At 33.3% G+C, this 24810-nt stretch overlaps 1 protein-coding gene across 12 annotated transcripts in view; it reads right to left on the bottom strand.

The window, feature by feature from the left end:
- Positions 1–24810, bottom strand: part of ULK4 (unc-51 like kinase 4) — a 217325-nt gene that overhangs the window by 180579 nt on the left and 11936 nt on the right. For 11 of the 12 annotated variants that reach the window (XM_079299920.1, XM_079299912.1, XM_079299915.1 and 8 more), the window contains 10 exons: positions 24394–24489; positions 22540–22664; positions 22351–22420; positions 18894–18993; positions 18352–18456; positions 16206–16266; positions 14150–14331; positions 12683–12729; positions 11790–11868; positions 379–486 (listed from right to left, as the gene is read on the bottom strand). In XM_079299920.1, the coding sequence (XP_079156046.1) occupies positions 379–486; positions 11790–11868; positions 12683–12729; positions 14150–14331; positions 16206–16266; positions 18352–18456; positions 18894–18993; positions 22351–22420; positions 22540–22664; positions 24394–24489 (973 nt within the window). The remainder of the gene's footprint in view (positions 1–378; positions 487–11789; positions 11869–12682; positions 12730–14149; positions 14332–16205; positions 16267–18351; positions 18457–18893; positions 18994–22350; positions 22421–22539; positions 22665–24393; positions 24490–24810) is intronic. The other variant, XM_079299922.1, reaches the window with a different exon arrangement.

The following is a 24810-nucleotide window of genomic DNA, read 5'->3' as shown; positions in this document are numbered from 1 at the left end:
GGACTAGATATAAAGATACACTAATATATCAAATGTATTGATATTCTAGGCTGTCCTCATACATCCTATTTAATCAACATCTCTAGCTTAGATGTTTGAACCCTTAGATTTGCTACTTGGAGGCCAGCAGTGTTTATGGTGGCTGATTAAACCCTTTTATGAAGTTAAAATTCTGCACTTGAAAAATGCTGTTTTAATTAATCTCAGACAAAGTTAATTATCAGACTAGCTTTTAAAGCAGAATAAGTATTAGAGAAGACAGAAAGACCAGAAATAGCTAACTATATAAATGACTAAGTAATTTGATTTTTTGGTCTACATTTCCATGGGAATTTTTTTCACATTTGCCAAATTTGCAAGTATCACTTTCAGTCTTACCTTGCTGGCTATGAGGTAAAGCAGCTCTCCAAGTGCTGGTAAAAAGCATTGCTTCAATTTGCTGTTTCTGAAGTTCTCTCTGATTAGTTCTGTTAAAAGTGTAATAGCCTAAATTTTGAAAAAAAATGAATCAATAATCAACACATGTATTTTGTCAAGTAAAATGGACTAATAAAGATAAAAAGCTTTATCTCAAACACCACCTTACTGATGCACTCTTCACTTATGCTGAAGAGGCATTTGCAAGAGATTTAGTAAGTATTAAAGAAAAGAAAAAAATAATTATTACAAAACATTATATATTAATATAGAGAAAAATGCATTACGAAATTAGCCAAGGTGACAAATTATCAGCTATCTGTTCTTTCATTTCCCTCGGGACAATAAAAAAAGATCTTACAGGAAAAAAAAAGCTTGTATGCTGTTTCTATGTTTCTGTCACAAGATCTGAAAGTTCTCTCCATCAGGTTACAAAAAGAATAAACAGCAAGAAACTTTTAATGATGTTTTTTGCATAAATATTATATCAAAGGATAAGAACTATTTAAGTTTTGTCTCCTGATCTCTAAGGTTACAGGTGACTTACTGTGTAAGAACTGGACATATCATTTTGGTTTTTTGCATTTCATGAATTTCTGTATGCAAAGCATATATACATATATGTATGTGTGTGTATATACATATGTACGTCTGTGTGTGTGTGTGAGCTGTTTATGAAGAGATGTAAGGAAATCAGAAAATTTGATTCATCTTGTGTGAGTGACCTAGAAAAAAATCACTTTCCCATGTAAAAGTACTTGGCAGTAAAGCACTTTTTCTTCCTTAGAGCAGCAAGGAGTTTTTTCCTCAACTTCCCTTGTTTTGCTTCACCTTCTGACTTTAGTAGCTTCATAAGTCAAATCTTTGTACAGTAAAATAATATGAAAATGAAATGCAGTCTTCAAATCAAAGCAAAAAGATCTACTAAACAAACTTCTACCTTCTCCCTGTTTTTTTAAGTAGTGCTATGCTCATTAACTGTTTTCTTTAACTGCTTTCAGAGAATTTCTACACATTTTATTCAGGAACTTTAATTAGCCTGCCATTCCAGACAGAACTTTACATTCATATTTAAGAAACAAATTTATCAGTAGGTTTTAAAGATTTTAATATGTCAGCTTGAGAAAGTAGTAGTCAATTTGATTAAGTGCAATTCTGCACTAAATGGTGAACACATAATGACAGCATTTTCTCCTTTATTATATTTCCTTTCTACAGCTATACAGGATTATTCTTGCTTTTGTGATGAAATATATTTAGAGAATTATTCTGACCGTGAAATCAATACCATTAAAAGTACCTTGCCACTGTGGCATTAACAGAGATTACATTTACCAAATTAATATCCCTCAACTTTGCCTCTTTAGACTGAGGGTGACCCCACCACAAGATAGTATTTAACTACATAAAATTTCTGAACTGTATGATAACACAAGCTGCTGAGAATAGTTCCAGTAGACTAGCTAGGGACATCAAATCATCATGACACCTAATTTACACTTGCTTGTTTGCAGGCAGAACCTGAAGAAAACACAAATCAATTTGTACATCTGCTATAAAGGATCAAGGCAGGCTGCTCAAAATTATCAATTTTAATGATGAATCTCATCCAGAAGAAAAGCCTGTATCAATATTAATACCGCTTTGCATCTGAATTACTTGTTTTCTCAAATCATAATTAATATATTGGAAAATCTTGATGACACATTATTTAAATACATTTTTGTGTGCAGTCTACAATTCTCTAAATCCTGTATTATATTAAACAAAACCATTAATTAACCTTTGTGTGAAGCAAACTATATATTCACTATATTCACTTGTACTAAGTTCTGTTTGGTTGCCTTACCACTCAATCAAAGTTTAAAAAAAACAGTCATTAACATTAAGCATACTGGGTTGATTATCCATCTTCTGTGTTTTGGGATTTTTTTTGTTTGTTTGTTTGTCATTAAAATTAAGAATTTAAGATTTAAAATTAATGAAATTTAAATCCAAGAACAATATTTCATATTGGTGAACAGAAATTATTGTTCCTCACTCTCCTTCAAGATTCTAGGACAAGTTATTATTCTTATTCTGAAGATATTCTAGTTATTATTTTTATTTTAAATTGTTAAGAAAAAGAAGTAATCATAATCTAAATCCTACTCTTTCCTCAAATATGGATAAAAAAAGAGGTAAAACTAAGTTAAACAAATTTAAATTAAGAAACAATTTCCTTCCTTGTGCACTAAAATAAATTGCCAAAAAACATACTCAACACTGCAATAAATTCACGTTTTTTTTTTTTTTTTTAAAAACCATATTAAACAATAGGGAAGCAGTGTCTGAAAAAATCCGAGCTACTAGTGATTGATTTGTGCTAAATGTGTTAGAGAAACAGAAGTTGCATGACATATTATAGTTCTTATCTTCATATATTATAATAAATTTCTCCATTAAGGCTTAATTTTAGTAACTGTAAGAAGTTCCATAACAAGAATTAAGTACTATGGCAGAAGGCACTAAACATTAAATAGTTACTACACATTACAGATGACACTCATAATCTCTTATATACAAGACTTTATTTACCACACTCATATAATGGCCTCATTTTCTCTAGAGTGCACACAGAGTACAGAATTGCCCTGTGATTTCCCTCCCTTCACTGAACACAATTAAATAATCAAATATTATACAGGTGCAGGAAATGGGGTTCACAGAGTATGTCACACACTGAACTGGCAGTGTCTGTGCCAATAACCTATTTAAGATCTTGTGTCCTCTGCAATGAAAGCTGTGGAACAGGAAACTGTGATTCATTATCTGTATTATAAGCACATTTATACAGAAACACAAACACATTTATAAAATAAATTAAATGTTTTACAATATAAAGTGTTCATAAATTCACAAACACATTTGAAATTACCTAAAAGGAGGAAGAAACACTGTTTCCAGCTCTTGACAGGACACTTCATCCTTTCATAAGAAAAAACGTAAGACTTGAAAAAAAAAACCTACCTAGACACTTTGATTCAACATTAAAATGTAGTATAAATTTAAGGTAAAGAAAGCACCACAGTGTGTGTGGAAAAATGCACAATAGAAAAGTCAAAATTATTTTAACTACAGACTGACAAACTCTCTTTCTCACCTACAGTATATTTATTTTTCTTTCCAACCTGCCTAAATCTTGCCTTTTGTAAAACTAAATAGTAATGGATGGCAAGTCCTACACTGCCTAGTAAAAGTATCTTAAGTTTAATAAATTACCTACACCTTTTACTCTAGCTGTCAAACTGAGTAGATATAGTATAGTTATAAAAATAAAAGAAAAAATAAAATTTTGTATCTGGATAGTCATTGCCTTAATTTATAACAATACTGTGTGGAACCTATCTATCTGTGGCAGATGCTCAATCTATTTCAAGCTGTATGCAGAAGTTTCCCATGCAACTTCAAGATTTCAGAAGGGAAAATTATAGCATATTCAAAAAGAAGGTATTTTATACCTTAAGTTGCAGAGTAGCAATGTACAGATTTACAACATTACTACATCTTTGATCTATTAAGACGATTGTATGCAAGTATTAGTGGAAATTAAAATACTTCTGCAATTCTGCAAACCCTTACAGTGATAAAAGTTGTCTATGCCTCAAGCATAATGGAAATTATATATTAGTTCATTTTCTTGCGAGTACACACACATCATTCAATGCGGGCAAGTAACAGCAAAGCAATCTGACTTTTCTCTGAGAAATGCACTCTCATCAGGTTGAGAAAGTATGCCATGGTTTTAGTGTCACCAACCAGAAAAGAATTTAGAGTAATATTCCAGTACTCATCTTTAAAAGGACATAAAAAAAAATAAAATACCAGCTTTCTCTGAACATCTTAACAACAACAAAAACCAACAACCCCTCCCTGCCAAAAACAACAAAAACCCCCAAATACCACACAAAAAACCCCCTGTTGCAACTTCTCTACAACTCCTCCATGGAAAAATATAAGATGGAGGTGTAATGTTTTACCAGGTGGAATACAATGCAAAACTGATGCATTATGAAAACTGTTCTCTTTTCAACTTTTCCGTAACTGCTAGAGGAAGATGTCTTAATAACTGAGTAGTCAAACCAGATGTAACGAACTCAAAAGGAAATTCAACTTGCTTTGGAATTAATTCAAGGTCCCAAAGGGATAAAACCAGAAACAATTAGAAGCAATTTAACTTATAAATCTCGTACATTTAGTAAGAAACTAAAAATGGATGTAAAAGCATTGTTAACAAGCTTTGGAGTTTGTTTGGGTCCTGGGTTTTATTTTTAAGGAAAAAAAATGTTATTACTTCTCCCAGTCTGTCATGACAGTCATGACACAGGAGCTCAGTAGCTGATGTTAATGAATATACCTGATTTCTATCCCAGCACTTAAGTTTGAAGCTTTTTAAACACAGGAAGGACCAGGTAAAAATATTTGCCTCTATCTGCAAAGAGATCCTGTTTTTATTTTTGCCAAAGGCAAGCAAAGAGAAAGATTGCTCAGGAGCCCAAAAGGCAAAGATTTCTGCCTTAAAAATTCAAGTCAGTGGCAACCAACTGAAGTTGGTTTACATCTAAAAATGCAAACTGAAACAGGAAATCTGTCTCCACAGAATAAGGGATGGCAGGAACATAAAAGGAAGTGGCATTTTTCTTTCTTTTTTTCTCTTCTCTTCCTTGTTTTTACTCTATTCACAAATTGATTTGAAGTTACTCTAAATCATCATCTCTTTCTGAGCCTTTTATCCACTTTTTAGAAGCCATTTGATGACACTCAAAGACCAATGCCCATCAATAAAATATACATGTAGAATATTTTAGATTGATTATTTCTACATAGAATACTTCATATTTTAAAAAATATATAGGGGATTTTCCACAAATTTTCTTTAAAATTAGCTCCCTTTGAGTACTGCAAATTCCTTCATTCTGCTCAGTGAAGATGCAAACTGGACAAAACAACAGTTTTTCCCAAAAGAATTATTTTTAAAATGTGCTTCAGACTAAAATAACTTGTTTTTCCCCCAGATGACAGCTGAAAGGTCAGGTACTTTCTAGAAGAAAATATAGGACTACAACAAATATACAAGAAATCTTCCCTAACACTGAGTCTGGTTTGAGTGTCTTTTTTGTAGTAATCAGAAGACAGCAGGAAATTAGGCTTTTCAGCTACCACCAGTGTGCAATTTCTATCACAAAAACATGCTGTACCCTAATTGTGTCAATCAAGTGTGTGCCTTAGAGCAAAAGGCTGGATTATTTTCTTTGGTTCCTAGTCTATGACAGGATTAATTCACAAGTGCAAGACAAATGAAGGTGGAAAAAGGGTTCTCTTTTAGGTTAATTTTTAAGGTAAACACTTAGTTGTAAGAACTAAACAGTTCAGTGTGCAAGTTGTACAACTTGCATAGGCCCAAAGTTGGCTGTTGTAAAAGAAAATTAAAGTACCAAAAATATATTGAAAATACTAAAAATACATTTAAAATCTCAGCTACGTCAAACTTTAATTAAAAAAAAAAACAACAAACTTACAGCACACCACAAAGAATGGCAATATTATATGATGTGACTTTGCAAACATCACATAAACAGTATCAGAATAATGTCAGGAGATATTTAAGCCCTTACACAGGTATGTGTCTTCCAAAGTTAATGGAAAAAATAATTTGTTTCATGTCAAGCAGCTTAGGCACCATTTTTTTTTCCATGTGGTCTCTCTTGCTCATGGACAGAATGCCAACTGCACATTTCTTTTTCTGTACATATTCAATGGTTCTGCTAATACTGTAGCAATGTAACAAAAGCAAATATTTCACTCTTCCACAAAAAAAAAAAAAAAAGTTCTTGCTAAATTATTTTAACTACAGAAACACTATTCCATCTAGTTCCCCCAGCCTTTCACACCCCAAGTATATTTCCAGTATATATGACAAATATGACACATATACATATCACTTCCAGAGACATAGATATTTATCTGCTGAAGGAAAGGGTCCTAGAGGCACAGATCTTCATCATCCCAAAAATAACAAAACAGAAAATACCTAAAAGCAACACAGCAGCTTTACTATCAGAAGAACTAAAGTGAAGACTATTACAGTTATATTAGCAGCACCACTGATATAATGTTAATGGAAAAATGTACTATTTCACCTGCCAAAGAAAACAGAGTAAATTTTATAGACTATGAAAGCAGTGTCAATTAAATGTCATTTAAAATGGTAGAACCTTTGCTTCAGTCAGGCAATTAATTTAAGAAAATTGCAAAAAGTTATTTAATCCTATAATCAGCAATACACGTTTTCTCCTTCCTAGTTGAAAATTTCCTTGTTTTCTACAACCAGCTTGGCTTGTACTTCAAACATAAAGCAGGCTAAATCAATTGGATTGATAAAAATAATTTTGAGAGGAAAAAGGAGAATTTTCAGTTATGATAAGAAATCTTAATATTTTCTCCAACAATCCAGAATTGTCACACTAGATATATTCACTGCAAATTTAATTATATTTTCATTTTCTCTTCATTAATTCAGAAGAACTTTTCTCAAACACACCATGAGTTTCTGCTAGCTTACCTGAGAAATGTCAATTTTTCATTTGTTTTCCTGCCATGTGCCCCAGGCAAGTATGTAAGTCATAAATCAATGAACCAGGTTGTTGAAAATAATTTGAATAAATTTATCATGGAGGTTGAAAGTTTACTAGAAGTCACTCAAAAAACTTCATAGAACTCCTCACACTATTACCAAAGTATTAATGACAATCCTGATTCTGTCAGAGAGGTAACTGTAAGGTTTTAAGCAATTTACAAAATATATGTGTATACGAACATGTGTAAATACTCACACACACACACACACTCCTACAGATTCTATCTCCTGACTACAGATTTTTTTTAATTTGAGTATGTTAGGTCTCATGGTGGGTTTTTTCCACTTAAGACATATCAGATCAAAACAAGGAAAGAGCCCTTGGAGAAAACAAGGATACACTAAAATTATGATAATTTTTGAGAAGATTTATAAAGTCATTTTACAATAAAACAGCATTAAAACTAAATAGGTTTGGAATAAATGGCCAAATCAAACCATTTTTATTTGAAACTCACTGTAGTATGGGCAGACATGGACAGTCCTAGAAACAGTAGGTATCAGAGAGGGAAACTTAAAATTAGCATTCTGTATGAATTTGAATGACAACAAACTGTAGACAGTGAACAATGTAGACACAATGAGCTAGCTAGAGTTACAGGTCACAAAACTACACCTGTAACTACACAACTGCTTCCCAGCAACCACTAAATTGTACTTTAATAAAAAGTCAGAAAGAAAAAGGCTTAAATTATATGGAGTTTCAGTTTGGATTAAAAGAGAAATCTGGATATTTCACCACTTTGACAAAGGAATCAAAGCTCAGTATTATGGAGATACTCTGATATGCTGTCATCCCTCATGGGATATTTAGTCTATTAATTGAGCCATGGAAAACATTAAGCCAAAGACTTTCTAAAGAAGCTCACAGTGTGAAGGATGCAGCAGGTTCTCTGAATCCTTCAAACATAAGTAGAGCAGTGGATCAAGGTCTGATAAAAAACAGGAACAACTGCCTAGGCCATAGGGTGAGATTGATATTCCCATTTAGTAAATTTGAAAAAGGTATGGAAAAGAACTAGATTTTGCCACCAAAAAGGCCAGGCAGAGAACAACTTCAGGGTGGTTTCCTACCAGACAGAGAAGGACACTGCTTCCTGACATGTAGGCAAACTGATAAATTGCTCCATCATCTCTTAGTAAACTGGTAGAGTGAGTCCAGAATGTCACATCAGTGTAGCAGCATCCTATGTGGCAGAAGGCCCAGTATATTCACAGAAAGGAAAGGACAATAGCTTCTGTTAATAAATACACCAAATTAGATACACATGGAAACAAGACTTCCTAACTATGGAAGAATTTTTTTCCTGTAAGATGAAGAACAGAATCCTGGAAGGAACAGGGTTTTATCCCTGAATTTTAATAACTACTTTCAAAATTTAAATACAAAAATAAAAGTTTAAAGTGTAGGTGTTTTCCTAAAATAACTAGCAATAAATAAGAGAAAATTATGTTTCAGATTTATAAAGGCAAATACCATGGGGGAAAAAATTACGTTAAGTCAGGAAAAAAATATGACCTATTAAAATCTTTTATTACAGCTGCACAATAGAAGAAATTGCATATAAAAGGTTTCACACGCAGTTATAAAAGAGATCAGTTCCCCTATTGTATTCTAAGATCAGTGTAATCTTTTTCTTATCAATGCAATATACTTCTTAAAAATACTTAACTGGAAATAGATCAACCACCATTGAATTTACAAATATAAATATTCATTTATTCTAATTTTTTCTAATATGACCTACATACTCAAATACATCAGCAGAATAAAGATAGTACACAGTTCCATGCTTGCCTAGTCTGCAAAAAAGTAGTTTACTTTAATTTTATTTTGTGTTTTAGTGACCTCTGGTGGTTACAGTCAAAGGAAACTGCTGTTCCCTGCTTCCCTGGAAAAAAAAACCTTAAAAAACCCCAAAACATTAATTTTTCAAAGACAAGTAAATTGAAGGCTTTTGGCATGCATTATGTGAAAGGTTACTTTAGCCTGTAAAATGAGCTTCAGGCTTCTTTTCTTTTCTAAAGTTTTTCTGCCTCTTTAGGGATTTTAAGGCTCCTATGATTTGTAATAAAAAATGTAAAGGTACAGATTCAACCTCAAGGATATAGGAACTATCTTTAAATAAATGTCTAAGTGGGCAGAAGGCAGTAGAGGGTAGAAATAAACAGTCAGCCTTCTAATATGTAAGGGCCAGCAGTGGCAACCTGCATGAATCTCTACCAGGTCCTGTGCTACTTTAAAAGTACAAAAGAAATCACAAAAAAGTGATGAGTGTGTCATGAGGTAACAACAAAACTGCTAATGGAACATGACTAAGTGATAACAACTGGAAAGAAAACTTGACATAAATAGCATGGTACTTATATGTGGCAAAAATAATTCCAGAATTGCATATTCACAAGCTCTCAATTGACTTTTCACACTTGGGAACAAATTTTGGAGCCAAAGGAGATCACAACTATTTAACAGGTCAAAAAAAATCAAACAGTTATCAAATCAAATTAGAAGTCACTAGGAATGGAAAAGGAAAGAAAACAAAAAACTCTACCAAGAGACAGATCTCCTATATCTTCAGACTCTAAGATCTAGATCTGTCATTTTAGACCTGGAGTGCCATTTTAGATTATGTTATTCAGCTCAAGACACAGCTTGATTTTGACATTTCCTAAATTGCAACAGCCACCAATAAACTTCACCTGAAGTATCAGATGGCTCATATGAGAGGATAAATTACAGCATTATATTTAATCCTGTATATAATGCTGATAGAAAGGTTTGCTTTGTGGGGGTTTTTTTAAAGCATCACAAAACGTTAAATAGCTGACAGTTAATAAGACTGTTCAACTCACAGATCCCTTTGAAGGGAGCAGAGGGAATACAACTCTAGATGCGAAATTCCTAAATATCTCCTTCCTATTTTACCTATAAATGAACTACTGTGTTTTGTGTACTGCCTACTGTTATTGGATTTTAAATTATATATGCAAAAATAAATATGAACACATGAAAATATTAGAGTTCAATGGGTTTTTTCCTCAATATATTTTTGTGTAAGCACTAAAATAATTTTTATTTCATAGATATTACTTTGAGAGAAAAAAATTGGAATTAATGTCATTAAACAAAGAACAGTAGATGCATTTTTAACTCAGACTTGTTAATTAAAAAAAAACCCCAAACTTATTTTCTCAATGAATACATATAAAAATTAATTTTAATTATCATAAAAATGGGGCCAAAAAGTCAAAATGAAAATTAATTTTCCTTTCTTCTCCTTCAGTTTAAATGTCACTGGTCTTGGACTTGGTTTTCGAAGTATATGGATACCTCTAAAAATGTTAAATTCTATTTGTGAATGACTTGTAATTTAAAAAAAAGCACTGGAAACATTTTGAACAAAATAATATTACAATTCAATGTATAAATACTTCAATCTATTGCTTTTATTTAGAAAAGCTGACTAGGATATGTGTTTTCTGATGGAAACTGTGAAGCCAGGAAAACTATTGCTAAACATATTAGTGCTTACCATCCAAACAAACATCTGATGTCAAAAGCTATATGGACATCTCAAAATTGCTTTTGAGTATTTTAACTTAAAAACATTGAATAGCAGAAAAAAAATCTGCAACATAAAAGAACATACTTAAATTGTGACCTGGAATTCAATTGTTGTAAAACTGTTAGTAAAGACTTCCAAACTTTAGTGAATGCAAGTATAAGGACTTTTGGCCTACTTTGGAACTTAACAAAACAAACAGCAAACCCTAGGTAACAACAATAATTCTTTGAGTTCAGCTTTCACTACAGAATGGCAATGTTAAGAAACATAGCAAGATAATCACAATCATTTCTAATATTCATTAAGAAGAAAAGAGAGGTACCTAAACCAGCAAAACACTTGCCTTGTTGCATTTCCAAGAGTCAGGTATTTGACACTAATTGTATCTTCCTACACCAGATTTGCACAGCACACAGGCATATTTACAACTTGTGTTCAGCAGTTGGGTCTTACATTCAAACACCCATTAAGTTCTGACTTCATGAAGAAAGATGTCACATTCACACTTGAAACACACATTTAATAGCACATTCTGTCAAGATTTCACAATCTGTGTGCATGTGTCACTTGCAAGAAAAGGACAGTAAAACCATTTAATCTAATCAGTCTTTTGTTAAGTCAACTACTGACCATGTAATATCAAACAAGAACTAAAAACACTCTTCTTCTCCAAAGAAAATTACTTACCCTTCATTACACACATTCTTTAAGAACTGTGAGAAATCTCAAATTAGTCCCATCTCAATAAATTCTTTTTTGAGAAAAAGATCTCTAAGAATCAGTTGTACCATTTTATACTAATTGCAGTAATTACATTTCAGGATAACCAAATGTGTCAGTTTCTTCTTTCTACATGCACAGAAAGTATGATAGTGACTACTTGATTTTATGAAAAGGAAATAAAAATGCCAGTTTTATCATTGGTGGCCACAGATTAACGAAGATAAGAACTATGACTACATAGAATAAGCTCGTAAATTTATACATTCAATTAATTGATTATATTTACATTTTTTACATATGAGTTGAAAATAAAGCAGGGTTCAAAACAAACAATGCTGTGAAAACTTCTGACAAAAATAGTAAAAACATTAAAAAAACTCCCTGCTGAAAAAAAAAAAAAAAGTTACCTCAGAAACAGGTACATTTTCTCCAAGTTCAGATGTGTGTAACGCCAGTAAACCAATCACTCGAGCAACATTAGCACGTCTGTGTATCAAATAAATATTTTGTAGGTGCAGGAAATACATTTACAAAATACTACAAAAACAATTCTATCCTATTTATAATCTACACAGGTTGTAAAAGCAGAAAAATTTGACATCCTATTTACAGTTCAGATTTTCTTCTTATTTCGATTTTCTTTGCATTGACAAGTTATTTCAGTGTTTCAGTCTAATTTAACGTAAATATATCCATAAAGCCATTTCTTTCCTCTAGCTCTAAAGTGTGAAGGCTCTTTAGTTTGTTAGGATTACTGATCGTCACACTCATGTTCAGTTTTTATACCATAAAGAAAACCCCTACAGATAATTTATGGGATTTTCAGGAGAGCTGAGAAAAAGAAATTCAGTATCAGCAATCAGTTTTCAATGTTTCATTAAAGGAAAAAATTGGAATAATAAAATCAAACTTTATGAAACAAATAGCAGAGGGCACTATCACATTGAACTATTCCTGACAGGTGGTGGGGAAAAAGAAGTTACTATTATAGTTATTTTATTCTATCATGGTATGGAGTTATTTTACTCAGTGATTTTAAGTAACTCTGTTTGATACACTAAGCTCTATATTATCTAGATAAAATTTTACAGAGTTTCTGTAACCTTTCATAATGTAGAACAGCAATATATTAATTTAATGATGAAAAAATTCAATTTTATATCATCATACTGCTTGTCAGTTACAACAGCAGTCTGACATGCTAAAAAGCTTCTCAAATAACCTGTTAACAAATATATGTAATGAAATTCACTGACAAGTCTGTATTCGAAAATAATAATTTAAAATAGTTTTTACTTACATATCCCAGTTTGCAGCTGCACGTAACTGATGTATCAATATAGGAAACTATAGTTCAAAGAAGATAAATAAACATCAGTGAATTTCAATGATCTGATAGTTCCAAATTATAAACAAGAAATCAAAATATTAGTAATTTCATAAAAATGTATTTAGATAACATTTGGTAAGAGTATTATCACAGACAAATACTGTAGATAATGTGCAAACACTGATTAAAAAAAATAAAAAATAAAAAAGCCTGAATGGAAAAACACAAATATTTTTCTATATTTCTGCCTTACACTAAACTACTAAACATATATCTGAATGTCAGATTTTTTTTTTCATTCCAAATAACACTGTTTAGAGAAAGAAGGTCTGATGTTTTCACCCACAAGCACAGAGCTCAGCATATAGCATTATAAAACAAATATTAAATGATTTTTTGAATATCAAAATAGTTGGCAAATACCAGAATAATGAATGTTAATATATAAAATCAGCCATTTAAGAACCAAACTGCACAATTATTAATTAGCTCATTTTTAAAATGTTCTGTTAATTGGCTATTCAGTTACTGGATTATTGTTCCCTTTGCTCCAAATTCCAGTGATAATAGAATATACCTTCCAGCAATTCTGTTTCTGGTTTTCACAGGAATGATAAGGCCTAAGACCTACCACTGCTTCCAACCTAAATGCTCCTGCATACGGTTTTCTGATAGTGCTATTTTGTCTTTAGTATCTTATATGTAACAATAACACATCTCAGCTTTAACTTAGGTGCCTTATTACAAATGTAGGAGAGCAAAGTAGTTTACTTACTAATAAATAAAATGAAAAGCGTGATCATCTTAGGCTAACTTCTGTGACACCTTTATATAAAAAGGTGGGGGGGGGGAAAGTCTGTTTCTCTTCTGCACATGCAAAACTTGAAGAAATATGTTAAACCACTACAGAGCATACTAGTATAATTGTTTGGTAGAAAATAGTTTTTAAAATGTGAAATCCCAAAACAGATTCTTCAGAGAGCATGGTCACTGCTTGGAGCCCTGTTTACTGAACATTTTACTGCTTGTTCTTTAGAAAGCTTTCCTGCTATTCTTTACAGTTATATGACTAAATAAACTTAACATTTAATATATGAACTCTTTAAACTATCCTTTGCCACTTAATGATTTACAAAGACTAATTTTTCACCCTACATTATTTTACACTCTTCATGAAGGTTAGTTTTTACCCCAACATTTTCCCTAATACAAAAAACCGTATGTAAATGTATCTGAAATCTAAGACAAAGAGTTAGTTTCCCTCAGCTCTTTTTAAAAACCTAACATGGAATTGGTTTTTTGGTTTTTTATTTTAATCAACATCGTATTTTTGCTAGCCCACCACTGATTTTATCAAACATAACTAAAACCAGCTAATTTTTGATACAATGGCACATATGCAAACCATGTTGATTCCTTCAAAGCTTTATTACTTACCAGCTGAGAGCTAATTAGCCTGTTTGCAATCTCCTTGTGGACAACCAAAGTGCACAGATAGTACAATAAGTTCAGTTTAGAACGTGCTGCTCCTGTATTCTTCTCACTGGAATCAAGCAGGGCACATACTCTTTTCAAGAAGCTATTCCAGTCCACTTCTTTCATAGATGACAACTTCTCAGCTAACCATAAAAGGAAAACAAATAGTTAAAAATAACGGATCTTTGCTGTAGCTTTAACACATTACAAAGTAACATCACCATGAATAAGTAAGTTCGGAATTTTGAGTCTAATTACAATTTTAGGACTTAAAATACTAAAGAAACATGTTATAATTCATATCTGAAGATTACAGAAATCAAAATGGAAGCAAGAAGAGAAATAAACGATAAAAATTCAGAAATGAAAGCCTCAAAACATTTTTGAAAGTGCAAACCTGCTAAATCATTCAAGGAAATATTTATCTGTATTATGCTTAGGAAAGGTAGCAGTACTAATTATTAATAAGTGTAGTTTCCTGTAAGTAAATTTGAGGCAAAATCTAACAAATACCAGTGAAACCTGCTCACAATAAATAAGCTGAAAACATGTATAATCGCTCATACAGGTAGATATCCACCTAGCTAAGCCTTAGCAAATTAGGACATGGAAGACTTCTGAAGGAGCACAAAGAAATTAAGTCACATGGACAATTAACATATATACTGTGGTTCAATTCATTGACCACAGCACAGAAATTGAAATTTTTTTTCAGACTTCCTTATCAGTCTCAAAAGTTAGTTTCAATCTTGCAGCCATACATGCCCCTCAGTTTCGTAGTTATTTATTAATAACTTCTCTGCCATCCTGATATGCTCCAGTATAGACAATTTAAAAGCACATTTTCTGTCTTTTATGCCGATTTTACATTTAAATAACAACACCTTCTAATGCAGGTAAATATACATTAGTAGAGGTGAAAACACGTTTGGCTTTCAGGTATTCATTTGAAGTTTTTCATGTTATCTTTAATCATTACTGATGAGCAGCATCAAATTCAGTATCCTCAAAAACAATCAGAAAGTTGTCCAGAAGAAAGCTACAACTCTGAAAGCATTACAACAATAAAAAACACTGTCCCATATTAAATAAATACTGACCACAGTAAAACATAGCAGAATATCAATGTGACAACTACTTAAATGCAATATGAAATATAATATTCCCCTTAGGCAGTAAAATTTGATCATTTTTGGATGAATAAAATTAAAAATATTTTCAGTTACAATCTTCACTGGGAGATTGAAGGATGTTGTCCTCCTTTCCAAATATAAAATTTCTTCAACAAATTAACTCTTCAAAATACACACTTTACAGAAAGAAAAGATGAACTCTTATGCCTAGGAAGAGGTACTATGTGAACTCTAGAAGGACTCCATATCTGGCTGATACTCCTCTTCAAGCACAGTCCAGTATTTTCCTTAAAAAGACTAGAGGAAATGTTTCAGGGGAAGAAATGTTACACTCATGACAATGAGCTGACTTTACTTTTCAGAAATATTTTTAAACATTGAAAATTAATAACAACAAAAAGACAAATCCCAAAAAATTTTACATTATCTTTTGGGACATGAATGCCATAACATTTCATGATTAAAGGCGGGAAGGCTGCCTAGTATTGGTGGCTGATCTACACTGAACTTTTTAAGATCCTGTTGCCACTTGTTCACCTGCATTTATCAAGTTTTAACATATTTGGTTGAATATTTCAGTTTCAATCTCTCAGTTGGAAAAAAAACATGCTGTTTTTCCCACACTAAACACTGCCTCATGGCAAAAGTTTTGAGTGAGGACTTGTAAATTAAGAAAGCAGATGAGAAAGGAATATAATTTAAGTGGTTTTACTTGAAAAGGCTACTCAAAATTGGTCTAGCTAAAAACATTGCATACACAACTAAAAAATTAAGAGTTCCGAAACTGGGGCCATGTATAATCTACAAGGGGAAGGTACAGGTCTTACAGTAGTGAGTTACAGCAGCACACACACAACTTGTTAGAAACTTCAGCAGATCCATACCTGAATATGCTGGTATATGTAAAGTTTTCGGGTCAAATCTAACTGGTACTTGCTTCATTATCTGGAAAAAACCCAAACACATTATACCTAGTTTTAACACATTTCTAGAAAATCTTCAAGTAGTTGAATGTGAGAATACAAAGACGCAAAATTTGTATACAGGATGGGTGTACATGCTACTGCTCATTACTGAGCAATTTTCCATTGTTTTCTGGTATGTATTTCTTTCAAGTAAGTATCTGAGATTTAACTCCATGGTTTTTATATAATCATATTGCTAGCATTTCCACTTAGGCGATTTTTAAAACGGGATAACAAAATCCCAGGATTTTTTCAGTTTACATTTTTATCTCTCTTGTATGCAGAAAAATATTTGCATTTGAGTTTCAAAAGCTACCAAAAGGAACTATGAAGGTGACAGCTCATAAAACAAGAAGTTTTAGCAATTCATTTCCATACAATAAATACATGCATACGTATTTACTAGACCTTTCCCGAATATAAAAAGTCATATTATCAACAGCTCATCATTCTTAAGGTATAAGGACTATTTTTCCCTCATTTTCTTATAAATCATGAAATTGGATGACTGCTCAGTAACCGAGCATTTGAGTGCTATTTTCAGTAAATAAAGAACTTTCAAAAAGGTAACTGAGTAATGGAATTTAGCCATTGACAGATGAAGTATTAAGTAGAAAACTATTTTCTTAAAAGGGTCTTCAATTCCATAGATCTGCAGAACACAGGGAAATTTAACAATTTAAGCTGATGTGCTTTCAAGAATTCTGCTAGCATCTAGCAAATCCCTTTTCAGGGGATTATACTGCAAGCTCTTCAGATTTACCAGGTGTCAGTATCATCCTCTAGTCTGAAAAGCAGACTACAGAGTCATCACCAAGCAGGCAGTGACTCTGATTACATGTCCCTAGAACTTAGTGGGCTATTGTGCACTAATTCTGAGTCTGGCATTGCATGGTACAGAGATTAGCCTATATGTGCACAGACATGAATGTCTGCACCTACCCCTAATCTCATCTCTTAAACTTGTAGTAAGAAGAGGAGCAATGAAAGAGTAAGGCTTTGTGTCAAAGTCCTGAGACAGAACTGAGAAATTGACAACAGTAGTATTCAAATAAGTAATTACCTTTGAAAATCTCCACTAGGAACAATGTCTATCATCCCAAACATATTTAAAAAGTATTATTTCGCAGTTACTTATCTAACTGTGTAAGACTTTTAGTTTCTGAAAGTGTTAAGAAATCCATTAAAACAAAGCAAAAGAATTGTGAATACTAAAGCAATACAGCAACTAAAAGCTGTGAGACATTCCTAATGAGTTGAGATGCTCACTTCCAATGAAAAATCTTGCATTCCCCATATCAGGAATTCACTGAGTAAAGTTGCTAAGACTGCCTAATGTTTCCTGGCATAGAAACAAAAGGAAGACCAAAGGGGCTCTTGCCTGTAATTCTTTCTACCAATACATCTGCCTATAAATGTATGTTACACTGTCATTGCAGTGCAGAGCACTGATTCTTTTTTTGTTTGCTCTTTACTGTCAAACTTAACTGTGAATTCCCTGCTCAGGAGACTCATTGCAAACTTCTAGCACATTAGAATCCATATGACAGGAATAGAATGAACATTTCTTGTAACATCAGGTGTTCTTTAAGAGAGAAAATCAGGCCAGGCTGAAAAGAATCTTTATCACAGTTGAAGTCTAAAGAGTACTAAATGTTACTCTGTAAAAGTCTAACTCCAAACCTAGAAGGCTTCATAGATGCTTTTGTTTTGAGTATAATAAACCAAAGGTTGCTGTTCATTTAAGTAACAGATATCAAAGCAAGTTATCAGTAAACAAACTACAAAAGCACTGAACACAGCATTTAGTAGCTTCTATTTCTTGTAAGATATTATTTAATATTATTATTCAATCCCAAAATAACTCACTCCTCCAAATTAGCAACACAATAGGATTATAAAGACTGCCAAAAAATTGCATGAGAGCTTGCCAGATAACTGGGTGGAACTGCTTTAAAATGAGGACTATAAAATACAGGAAATGAGTTTCACCCAGATTAAAAATTTATCTGCAAAAATAGTCTTAAACACAAGTTCCTGAATCTTTTATTTTATTTTGCTATACCTTTGGATTGTCAATGATTGGTGTCACGATAAGATCAGATTCAGTGTAAATGAGCTCTTTCAATTTTGACTCCATATCCTGCTGACTTGAGCATACATTTTCTGCCTAGAACAAGAACAAGGTTTTTTTAAAAATTGTTATGTACCAAAAAAAGAGTTAATTCATATTTATTCACAAAACATTTAATTTCAAATTGCACCAAGCAGCCTGGCCAGGGAAATATACACTAACTTGCTTTTTATTTATGTAGTAGCAGATAGGACCAACTAAAAATTATGGTAAGAGAAACACAGTGTAGGAAAAAGCATTGGGTCAAAATGAAGAATGAGAAGAAAGAAGATAACTTGTCTTTTATGCACTAGGTCAAAAAAAAAGGGACTAAGTATCTTTCTTAACTCCTGCATCTGAAGTTCTGCAAATATTTTTTTTCAAACAACTTAATTATGGAAGGATACAAAAGAAAGTTAACTTTGCCACAGACTTCAGGCTAATAATTTAACTGCAGAGATACCATCATCCCTCAATATCAACTTTTTACTCACTTTTTTCAAGCATGAATCTCCTTGTGGAGAATTTTTGATTGGGACAGTAGTAGTATCACATACTTCTACTGCTGAGTTCGTTCTAGGCGTGGGACGAGAACTTCAGCAAAAGAAAGAAAAAAAATAATTAAGAACCAATAAGGACTACAGATTAAGTTTCATTGCAAACTAGTTTCTTGTTGCTCTTTTGAAATTTTCATGACAAGAAGCAAATTTTCAAAGCTGGCAAACATAAATTACACTATGCTCTGCCTGATTCCCTAACTAAACACGAATTTTCTGTCTTTAAATGTGTTCTGACAAGGTTAGGATTTCTTTACTAGTTAGAAATCAGAAGACGGTATTTTGTTGAAATTATTAAATGAATGTAATTTATTTTCTCAGCCATAATGACACAACAAACTGGAAGCTAAACCGTTATAACTCCTAATAACAAAAAGCATACAAAGCAAATTAACGTGACAAAAAATTCCAATTTATTTTATGTTATTCTGTTTTGACTATTAAGTTTTGGCTAAGTAATGGGAATTAAAAACTTCCTAATTTTTGTGTAGCATTGTGAACTGGGTTTACCTTTAACTTTTTCTTTTCTTACTTTTTAAAATCCTGTCTGCTGATCAGAAAATGAAGAAAGGAGAGACCAGAATACTGCCAAGTTGTAATTGCCATAATGCTCCTAGTGAACTTTCAGATTACAGTACACAATAATTTAAATTAAAACATTTTAAATCAATTTAGAATTGTAATTGGCAGGCCAGGAAACTAGTTAAATCAAAAACTTCGAATGAACATGTTTTCTTGACTAGCAGAAAGCAAGACACATTTAGTTGCAAATCAGATTTCTCCATTAGAAAAAACAACTAAATTAAAAAATACATTATTGTATTTTTACTATGATTCTAAGTTGACACATACTTCAAAACATGTAGATTTGTTCATTTTTTAATTTCAATTAATTCAACCAATTTGCTTTCATATATGTTTGAGATACAGATAATAGTACCTATTTTTCAGTTCTCTGATGGACAAGAGATTGCTGAATTAAACTACTTAAATTGCATGAGATCTATTCCATCTGCACTTAGAAGTAGAAGAAGCCACTGCTCTTAAAAGCTGATTAACCACTCCAGTAGCTAATTAAATTCTGGTGCCAAGTGCCAGGTAAGCAAGTTTTTGTCACTCCAATGTTTTAATACTTTACTAGACATCACATATACAGCTTTCAGAAGTTGTATCATTGAAGCAATGGGAACTTCAGAACACATTTTTTAATTGTTTGCATTACATTTCAAATTTGCATTTAAATTAGTGTAATTACAAATGAATCACATTGCTAAAAATATTATTTGGATTTTATGTTATATCATTTTTAATATCATTGTAGATTTTCTTTTGAGCAGCTTGCTAAATCAAATGCTATGTTTAGCTGTGATGATGAAAGTCATAAGTGAGATGAAAACACTTTATTAAAACCAACTAAAATAACCTTTCTACACAGTATTATGTACAAAAGTCCTATTTCAGGTTATGCAAGAAGCTTAAAATAATATTTTCAAACTTGAATATTTCAGTTTGATGTTGATAAGAGAAGCATTTCACTAGACAATCTTCTTGGCTTGAAAGCCAGAGGGAGGGAGGGAGGAAGGAAAGGGAGGAAGGGAGGGAGGAAGGGAGGGAAGGAGGGAGGGAGGAAGGAGGGAGGGGGGAGGCGGGAGGGAGGAGGGAGGGAGGGAAGGAAGGAATGAAGGAAGGAAGGAAGGGAAGGAAAGGAAGGAAGGAAGGAAAGGAATTGGAAGGAAGGAAGGACAGGAGGAAGGACAGGGAGGCAGGAAGGGGGAAGGAAGGAAGGAAGGAAGGAAGGACAGAAGGAAGGAAGGAGGAAGAGGAGGACAGGAAGGAATGGAAAGGAAGGACGGAAGGAAGGAAGGAAGGCAAGGAAGGACGGAAGGAAGGAAGAAGGAAGGAAGGAAGGAAGGAAGGAAGGAAGGAAGGAAGGAAGGAAGGAAGGAAGGAGGGAAGGAAGGAAGGAAGGAAGGAAGGAAGGAAGGAAGGAAGGAAGGAAGGAAGGAAGGAAGGAAGGAAGGAAGGAAGGAAGGAAGGAAGGAAGGAAGGAAGGAAGGAAGGAAGGAAGGAAGGAAGGAAGGAAGGAAGGAAGGAAGGAAGGAAGGAAGGAAGGAAGGAAGGAAGGAAGGAAGGAAAGGAAGGAAGGAAGGAAGGAAGGAAGGAAGGAAGGAAGGAAGGAAGGAAGGAAGGAAGGAAGGAAGGAAGGAAGGAAGGAAGGAAGGAAGGAAGGAAGGAAGGAAGGAAGGAAGGAAGGAAGGAAGGAAGGAAGGAAGGAAGGAAGGAAGGAAGGAAGGAAGGAAGGAAGGAAGGAAGGAAGGAAGGAAGGAAGGAAGGAAGGAGGAAGGAAGGAAGGAAGGGAAGGAAGGACGGAAGGAAGGAAGGAATGAGGAAGGAAGGCAGGTAAGGAAGGAAGGGATAGGAAGGGAGGAAGGAAGGAAGGAAGGAAGGACAGGAAGGAAGGAAGGAAGGATAGGAAGGAAGGAAGGAAGAGGAAAGGAAGGAAGGAAGGAAGGACAGGAAGGAAGGAAGGATAGGAAGGACGGAAGGAAGGAAGGAATGAAGAAGGAAGGAAGGAAGGAAGGAAGGAAGGAGTAGGAAGGAAGGAAGGAACAGGAAGGAAGGAAGGAAGAGGAAGAAGGAAGGAAGGAGGAAGGAAGGAAGGAAGGAAGTGGAAGGAAGGAGAAGGAAGGAAGGAAGGAAGGAGAGGAAGGAAGGAAGGAAGGAAGGAAGGAAGGAAGGAGGAAGGAAGGATAGGAAGGAAGGAAGGAAGGAAGGAAGGAGGAAGGAAGGAAGGAAGGATGGAAGGAAGGAAGGAGGAAGGAAGGAAGGAAGGAAGGAAGGAAGGAAGGAAGGAAGGAAGGAAGGAAGGAAAGGAAGGAAGGAAGGAAGGAAGGAAGGAAGGAAGGAAGGAAGGAAGGAAGGAAGGAAGGAAGGAAGGAAGGAGAAGGAAGGAAGGAAGGAAGGAAGGAAGGAGGAAGGAAGGAAGGAGGAAGGAAGGAAGGAAGGAAGGAAGGAAGGAAGGAAGGAAGGAAGGAAGGAAGGAAGGAAGGAAGGAAGGAAGGAAGGAAGGAAGGAAGGAAGGAAGGAAGGAAGGAAGGAAGGAAGGAAGGAAGGAAGGAAGGAAGGAAGGTTGGATTTAGGTCAGAGCTTTCTGTTTAGACACATAATCAAAAGTTTACTTTCAAAAATAAGATCAATAAAGTCATATAAGCTTTAATTACACACAGGGCTTTCACAGCTCTTCAAATGCATTTTAATATTTATTAACTAGCAATAGAAAATTTAAAAGGAGACACAGACACAGTGTTAGAGTCATAATAATAAAAAGTTTGAAGAGACAGAGGAGAAAAAAAATCAACACTAAGCATATAGGGTTACAAGAAGGTTTTCATACCTGAGAAGAAATATGGATTCATTTGATTCACCATCAACTACACTTTTGGGGCGCAATTCAGTCTGAGCTTCTACCAAAAAGAGAACATAAACTTGCTTTCAGAGATTAAAATGAAATTAAACATAGAGACTAAATATGTTGGTAGGGATTGATAAAATAACTAAAAAGTAACATAATGAGCATTATTACCTATTTTGAAAGAATCGCTTGGTGGTTTAAGACCTGCCCTTGAGGATGACAGGTTATCTGGATTTTTAGGAGCATCCACTGACTCTTTGGCACTCAAAGAAACTGATGATTCTGTGTCTTCTCTGCTGCTTAATAAATTATATCAATTACAGATTTTTTTTTAAAAAAAGGATGGATTATTAAAAAAAAAATCCATTACTTGTTGCAATTGTTAGCATACAGTTTAGCTGTCATTCTCTAGAACAATAAATATAATCTTTAAATATGTGTTGGACATATTTTTATACTGGTAATGGCAATGATGAAAAATAAGTGTACAGCAAATAACTTGGAGAATATTAAAAATTCTATCATTAGAACTCAAATGAAAGACATTTACAAAGTAATATTATATAATACAAGAGATACTAAAGAAATATTAAAAGCATTACAGACATTTTAATCTTCACAGGAAAAAGTCACAACAAACGTATCTTCAATAATAAAGTTTGTAGCCTAGATTAAAACCACATTTTCACCTGTGGAATGATTTGCATGTCACACTTGAGTGCAATTTTTGGTTTTGGTTATTTGGGTGTTTTTCAACATGTCTTTATATTATTCATACAGTACTAGGTCATAAAACCTTAATGAAGGCTCACCAGGATATCAAATATTAATCCAAGCCATGCTGTGATGAAAATAGATTCCTCACAGTTGGAAAAGAGAGAGTATTAACCTTTCTTTGCATGTCAAGACAATGTTTTATATGTCATATTTGTCAATTAGTGCATACACCAGTAGACATTTCAGAGACCTTAGAAAAACCTCAAGAGTATGGCCAAATAGCCTAATATTTTCTAGATTAAGGTTCTTCTGGTTCTCTGAAAATTCCCCAAAATTAGCACTATCAGATTGTTGAGAGAAGTCTTGCTAAAACCTTGAATAAAATCTTAGGTTTACAATATAAACTTTAAATATTAATTTTTTTTATTGCAGATGAAAGCAGTAATATAATTAGAAGACAAAGATTTCTATCTCAGACTATAAGAAACATTAATAACAAAAATACTGCAGTATTGGTATCAGAAATAGGTATCAAACAACATGAGAGAAAATTTTAAAGTAGATACAACAAAAAACACTCAGCATTCTAAAACCATTTTGACATTAGTTCCCCAGATTGAAACCTGAAGTATCTTTCAAATATTTAAAACAAAGTAACATAAAAAACAATGCTAAATGTCCTAATTCAAAATTAGGAACACAAAAACTACCAAGGTAAAAGGAGTTTAGAAGAAAAATAACTTTTTAATACATAAAAACCATTTTCGCAAAAGGCTTGGGCATTTCTGTATATGTAGCAGTGTAGAGTATTAAAAAATTTAGAAAAAAAACCCCTACTATCAGATTAATCATGTCATAAGCAAAGAATATGGGTCAGCTGCATTTGCAAGATTATAAGACTGAACCACAGCTCTAAGATGCTGCACTGATAGGCTTTGTGAGGCTCTAAGCCTAATGCATAAAAACAAACAAAAAAAATTACTAAAGACTAAGTCAGATTCATACAACAATATTATATAATATATAAACAAATAAATTTAAATGAGAGCATTTAGCTCAGAAGTGAAATTCAACATATTCTATAGCTAGCAGGAAGGAGTCTGTTGAAAGTGAACAGACAGTGCAGTACACCAATAGGATAATACAATTCCTAAATATCCAAAACCACCCACTGAATGGTGTAAAACTCCATTCATTAATTCATGAAAATTCTAAGAAAATTCAAAAGTTATAAAATGTACACAAAACAAAATATTTTTTATCTTTGCTTATATTTACTAAAAGAAATCTTCCTTGAACAGTCAGTACCTCAAGCTTGTGCCCTGTCTGTCTGCAGAACCACCACCACAATGTCTAAGGGATCCTTTCCAGAATGGATGCTGCAGTAGGTCTGTCCAATTCAGCCTTTGGAAAGCAACAAACAAATTGTAAAAGCAGTGGCTAGGCACAACTCCACAGAGACATACCAGACTAGATTTTGTAGTGTAGAGACACTACAGAGCAGTGAATCCTTGTTTGCTTTTATTTGGACAATGAATCTGTTTTCTAACAGGACAAACTTTTTGCCCTGAATCAGAATAGAAAACTCACATAACTGAAGTATGAAATTAGAATGAAGGAAACTGCAGAGTCTATCCCACATGTAAATTATGTGACATACCCTGTAACTTACAGCCCTAAATTATTTAAGAATGGAACAGTAACAGGTATAGGTTAAAGCCTAAT

The sequence above is a fragment of the Erithacus rubecula genome (genome assembly GCF_903797595.1).
Source record: "Erithacus rubecula genome assembly, chromosome: 3".
NCBI classification, from domain to species: domain Eukaryota; kingdom Metazoa; phylum Chordata; class Aves; order Passeriformes; family Muscicapidae; genus Erithacus; species Erithacus rubecula.
This window is presented reverse-complemented; position numbering and strand designations above follow the sequence as displayed.